This window comes from Eulemur rufifrons, chromosome 19 (genome assembly GCF_041146395.1).
Source record: "Eulemur rufifrons isolate Redbay chromosome 19, OSU_ERuf_1, whole genome shotgun sequence".
Classification (NCBI taxonomy): Eukaryota; Metazoa; Chordata; class Mammalia; order Primates; family Lemuridae; genus Eulemur; species Eulemur rufifrons.
The window spans coordinates 83,569,398-83,575,939 of NC_091001.1; the positions used below are offsets into that span (position 1 = coordinate 83,569,398).

The 6,542-nt window shown below is 41.6% G+C and overlaps 1 protein-coding gene across 1 annotated transcript in view; it reads right to left on the reverse strand.

Moving 5' to 3' along the window:
- The window catches only part of EML4 (EMAP like 4), a 150,258-nt gene extending 144,049 nt beyond the window's left edge, over positions 1-6,209 (reverse strand). The window contains exon 1 of the mRNA XM_069494487.1: positions 5,932-6,209. Within this exon, the coding sequence (XP_069350588.1) occupies positions 5,932-5,956 (25 nt within the window). The 5' untranslated portion in view covers positions 5,957-6,209. The remainder of the gene's footprint in view (positions 1-5,931) is intronic.
- Between the last annotated feature and the right edge of the window lie 333 nt (positions 6,210-6,542).

Genomic DNA, 6,542 nt, shown 5'->3' on the forward strand with positions numbered 1-6,542 from the left:
ATAGCAAGGCTCTGTCTCAATAAAATAAAAAAGAAAAGAAACAATATTGAGTTGGGCCTTGAAGGATTCTAAAAATAGTCACAGGGACAAAAATATGAAAAGTGTAAACCAAATTTGGGGAACAAAAAATAGGTCATTTTGACCAGAACACTTTAGGACAGTAGAAAGAGATAACAGAGAACTTGAGAAGAAGCAAAGTGTTTGAATTTAGTCATTAAGGCAAAGAAGCAATCTGAGGTGCGTGGCACAATCCAAGCACAGCTTTAGGAAGACTCATCTGAGGGCCCTGTACAAAATAAACTGGAGAGGTGCAGATTCTTGAGGCTACACGATAATCCAGGCAAGGAATAATAAGTATCTGAACTATCATGGTAGAAAAGAAAAGGGATGAGAAAAGGTGACAAGAATTGGCAAGTCTGAGAAGAGATGGTCAGCAAAAATGGCAGGAAATTCAACGTGAGATTTCAAGGCTGGGTGATACTTACAGTCCATGGAAAATAAGGAAAAGAAGCTGATTTAAAAGAGAAGTTCAGATTCAGGTGTGTTAGATTTCATATACCCAAGGATTATGATGAATCAGTAACGGGGTAGAGAAAAGAACACTAGACTCCATCAGAAAAATCTGAGTTCAACTGGGGGAAAAAAAAAATGGTTACAATCTAATGAAAAAACCAGAATGCAAAATTATTATCTATAGTATGATTTTAACTATTAAAAAACTAGGCATAGGAAAAGACTAAAAACAAGTATGTCAACATGTTAACATCAGTTGTGTACCAATGAGCTAGCGAAAAGATCATTTACTTTCCTACTCTTGTTTCTTTTATAGTTTTCATTATTTAAAAATAGTATCTCCACAAATTAGTCCTACCTCCAAAAAGAAAAACTAATCCCACAAATTAGTCCTCCTCCAAAAAAGAAAAACCCTAGACTCAAATAAAACTTTTTTAAAAAGCATACTTTCTAAACCCCAGTTTCATCTATAAAAGACTAATAATTTATCTCCCAAGGTTGGTATGCAGATTAACTGCGATAAAAAGCTCTTTGTAAACTATAAAGCAATATACAAAATTAGGGCATTGTAACAGTTTAAGGAAAGCTAGCTAAGAAACGAGATCATATACAGACATAGAAATACATTATAGATTTGGGAATCTTCCACACTGAGGTAATAAGTTAATTAAGTAGATTATTTCCTTAAACTTTTTTTTTATTTTCCCAGACAGAGTCTCACTCTGTGGCCCAGGCTACAGTACCGTGGCATCAGCCTAGTTCACCTCAACCTCAAACTCCTGGGCTCAAGCAATCCTCCTCCCTCAGCCTCCTGAGTAGCTGGGACTAAAGGCATGCACCACCATGCCCGGCTAATTTCTTCTATATATATTTTTAGCTGTCCATATAATTTCTTTCTATTTTTAGTAGAGATGGAATCTCACTCTTGCTCAGGCTGGTCTCGAACTCCTGAGCTCAAACAATCCGCCCGCCTCGGCCTCCCAGAGTGCTAGGATTACAGGCGTGAGCCACCACGCCCAGCCCTATTTCCTTAAACTTTTTAAAAGTCTTAGAATTCATCTATTTTAAAATCAAAATGTTTTTCTCAAGTTTCTCATGAACATTGAATTTTTACATGTTATAGAAATGGACTCCCACACATAAAATACAGTAGTTTTTCTACATGTTATTCAAATTTAAACATAAGACAGAAAAAGAACTAGTAATATTATCCCCTACAATTTGGACTGCTAAATAAATTATTTCATTGTTTTAAAAAGCCAGGCTCTATAGAGATAAATCTAGCAATCTCCAAATGTTTTCAGAAGTTACTTGCTTGATACACAGCACAGCATTATAAATAGTGCTTCCCCCCTCCACCCTCAATTTCTGGTACTTTACTTATGTTTAAAACATCTCTAGAGACAGTACCTATTCAAAACCAGGAAAGCAGTGAGCGCCTAAAGAACAAGAAGTGTGTCTTTTGCTTGTTCTTCCCATAAGAACAACCAAGAATATTGCTGGTCCACATCCAGTGTTAATCCACATAGATGTTGAGAACTACTCTAGCTAAACTCAAGTTAGTGATGCTCTACTAACCAGTGGAGAGTTACTATTTACATCGTGTTATATGACTTAAGCCTATCTTGAGCCCTTCGAGAGGCAACCAATAAGAAATTAAAAGTTGTTTAAAAAAAACCTCCCCAATGTTATTACATGAGAAACACTTTTACTTGAATACAAAGAATGCTTTAGACTAGATTAATATTTAAAAATCATATACTGCATTGTTCAAGAAAGACTATATATGTGATGAGAAATCAAAGTTTTAATGTGATGTTAAAAGACGTTCTTAAAATAGTCCCTAAACTGAAGCATATTGTTACTATTCGTCAATATTTATATCCTCTACCCAGAACATTATGTTTCTTACAGATACTAGCCCTACAATTTCATTCACTACGATTCTTCTGGGGGGAAAAAAAGGTTTTGAGTTTTGTTTTTTAACTTTTGAGGTAGAAAAAGTTTAAAGAAGCTGACATGGTTAAGTATACACTTTCTTTAAAGTGCAAACACTGACTAACCTCTAGGTTAGTTCCAAGATGAAAGTCTCAAAATTAAAACCTTTATTATGAAAAAAAGACTGTAAATAGATTAAGCATGAAATGCATCCAATCCCTGCTTTATGAAATCCATAAGAAAAGCGGTATCAATAGTTTCCCACATACGTACATAGATATGAGATTTAAAATATATACTGCATATACATTCTTTATGTGTATATGTATGTAGTGATTTGGAGACAAGACATCAAGGTAATTTGGGGTACTTTTCTCACCTAGGTTTAAAAAAAAATTGTTTCCAAAGTGCTGCCTTTTTAAGTTACCATAATTCATGAACCAGAAGATACAATACCTAAGGGAAATTCCAGAGTACAAGCACCTGCTCACAAACTGCCTGAAATTCATCAGCTGCAGAGATTAAAACCATCCTTCAGTTTTTAGGTAAAACAAAGGTAACGCAATGCAACTACTGAAGCAGTATATAACTTCAATGTGGCATTTAAAAATGGGTCAATTGCCTAGCATTCCTCTCTATGATTTCAAAAGGCCTGCATAGTCTTAATTGCTATTAGACATCTTATAAAATGCACATAATGCAGTGTTTTTCTTAAACACTCAATAATCAAGGGTACGAATTGAATTTTTAAAGTTTTTCACTTTACAAAATGGTCCACCATATTCCCTTAAATATTCAACTCCTCTAGAATCATTGTTTTTAAAGCATTCAATTTTTCTGCTTACAAAAATGTAGTTTTCTCACAATTTTTCGAGAACCCATCTAGTATGTAAAAGAAGATACACACGTAGACTTCCTTGAGAATAAATAAATGCTTGTGACCCCAGAAGAACTTCACATGTTTTGAATTCTTGTTTGGTTAAAAAAAAGTTTTTAAACATCTACTAGAGTATAAGTGTTTGTCTTTATATTCATGGCTCTCCTGATGATAAAATAAAGATCAATGTAACTCTAAGCTCTAGGCTAGTTAACTGCAGAGAACAGAAACAAGCAATTTGGCAAGAGCTGCGCAAAGAGCTCTGCTTAAAGGCTACCAGGAAAATATACCAGCACTACTCCTCCCCCACCCTCAACCCTTTAAGGTTTCAATTAAGATGGGGCCTAGTTTTACTCTTACAAAGGGGACAGAAAGAGAAAGCACAGAGCTCCTGCTGAGAAGTATCTTCTACAGGAGCAGCTCCAGAAATACTGCCAGGAACCATTTCCTTCCCTCTCTGCCTGACACAGGTTCCTCTCTTTAGAGACAGGCATATCTCCCCTGCTCCTAATTAACACCATTATCTAAAGAATGGAAAAGTCTCATCATATATCACCCAAAAGATGGCATCAAATGAATTTTAAAAATCCAACATTAGGATTTTTAAAACATTAGCAATAACACTCTTCATAAAAAGTGGGAGCCCCAACTGCAATTCATCTTTATCTGTCAAGTTTCTCATCAGTTGCCTCATAAATTGGTTACGGCATAAAATTATTTAACAAAGCATATTCCAATGTTTCAAAATAAACAAGTGCTCCAGTTGGTGAGAAAGACTCCCTTCAAAACACAGAAGATGAAGCTATGGCAAGCCCTCCAGAAGTCCCCGGAACCAACCCCAGAAAAGTAAAAGTGAGTAGTGATCTCACCATTCCTGAAGGCTGAGGAGCCAACACACTACAGAGATCTCACAGCCTGACAATATCCCCCAAAAAGACACTCAATTTTTACCCTAGTATATGATCACCCCTTTAATGGCCAAATTGGACAAGTCTTTATTCACTAGTTCCTAAATGAACTAGTGAATAAATCGAGGCATGAGGCTAAAAAAGAATCAATGAAAAGGAGCCCAAGAATGAAACAAACTTACTACGTAAGGAATTATAAGACATTAAAGGTTAGATAATAGACAACAGGTGCCTTTAGGGAGGGAAGAGTAATACTCAGTTGCCTCCTATTTTAGGATTTCCACTCTCAACGCACTTTAATAACAATGATTTTTCTTCCCAAGAAAAAGTCAAGGCCAAAATTATGGATTTTACTATTTAGTACCTATAATAAGCCCATTGCTCTTCGACTTACTTTTTTACTTTTAGATTTTAAAAATCTATCTAATCCCAACACTGGGTAGATTAAAGTATGGCCTGTGACCATATCATTCACTGATCCATGAACATTAACAAATTAGGGATTTATTACAAAGAAATGGAAAATAAAGACATCTGAATACAAGCTACCTGCACATAAAATATTCAAAATACAAATCCAGCAGCAGGTATCACATAACTGCAGTATCAGCCAAAGCAGAAACTGTTTCTCTCACCACCTTAACAGTTGAGCTCAATCTTTACTGTAACCAGATTCCAATGGCCTCAAAGAATAGTAGTAATTCCAGACACAGGTTATAGGGCACAGAGTACCAGCCTGGAGTTCTGATTCCCCTAGCCAGTTACAAAATTTGCTACCTTTATTCAGGTGAAAGGGAACAGTGAAAAGATACTTCAGCCTACTTAGTAATAGCCTCTTCCCTTTCTCCATTCCACAAAGACAACATATTCCAAAAATGGAGAATCCTTTCTTTCCCTAACAGAGGCCCCCTTTCCTATGGATTCATAAGGCAGAATTACTTCTCCCCAGCATGCATGCATGCAGAGCCAGACAACACTTCTGCTTTCGCTCTTAAAGAGGGTCCCCCAACACAGATGCACCTCTTCCTTTCCTGTATTAAGCAAATGATGCTTCAGGGGTTCTGGGTCTCTCCACCTCTGCAAAATGTTCAGAGAAGTGGGGGGAGTGAAGGGAACTTGTCAGTTACTCGCAGGGATACTTAAAAGTCATCTCCAAATTTAAAGCGAAGACTGCGGGGTGGGGAGGGCTCCCTTCTTGAAGAGGGAATGGAAGCCCCTACTCTAAAAGAAAGCCTCTGTGTGGGCAAAGGTTGTCCCCACCCCCAAAGAGAGCTCGGTATGTGGAAAGAGGGAGGAATGTTGTACCCTGAAAAGGGGCCTGGATTTGAAAAAGGGGTGTCCGAACCTTGAAGGGAAAGTCTGTGGGGGGAGCCATGAGTGTATGGGGAGGGGTGTACCAGCTACTGGGGGCCTCTCTGAGAGGGGGAGGAGTTCCCACTTTGGGGGAAGGAGGGCCCCGCACTGGAGGGGGCTCTGGGAGGAAAGGAGGGTCTGGCTCCGAGGAGGGCTGGGCAGGGGGGGAGGGGCTTTCAGTCCACTGGAGTCTGTGGAGGGGCGGCAGCCTCGAAGGGAACATGTGCAGCGGAACTGCTGCCACCCAGAGGGGCAGGGTGGAGAGCAGGGCCTGGGCTGTGAGTGGAGGGAACAAGGTTCCCACCCTGCGCAAGAGAGGCAGGATTCCCCAGCCGTACTCACCGAGGCTGCCGGCGAAACCGTCCATCTTGCGGGGAAAACGCCGGGCTCGGGGCTCAGCGGGGCGGGCACTTCATTCAGCGGACAGAGTGGCCGACGCTGAGCCTGACCGTCTGGCTCTCTAGGTCGCCCGGCTCGGCTCCCAGCCCCCGCCTCCGTCGACCGTCCGTCCGCCCCGGGATAGTTAGCAGCGTCCGCGCGGGCCACTTCCCCGTCAGGTTGAGAGCCGCGCCGCTCCGCCGCCTGCCCGGCCTCCCTCCTAGGGAGCTGCAGCAAGCACCGCGCCGCGCCCCGCCCCCGCGCCCGCGCGCAGCGCTAGCCCCGCCCCGCGCACGCCGTCACGCTTCCGACCCCGCCTCCCACGTGACGACATGGAGGCGGGGTCTCGCCGACCCCTCCCTCTCACCTTGCCTCGGCCTCCGAGTCCGTCTGTTTCGCGCTGGGCTGGTGGTTGCGCTTGCGCGGTGCTCTTGCTGAGGGCCGAGGACCTTTGTCTTGCAGCTGGTTCCGAGTGGGTGGGGGCGAAGGGTAGCCTATGGCTTGGAATACTCAGGTGCGTCGAAGGATCCTCTATCCCCACATTCCCTGGCGAGCCCGCGGAGCCCAAGTCTGGA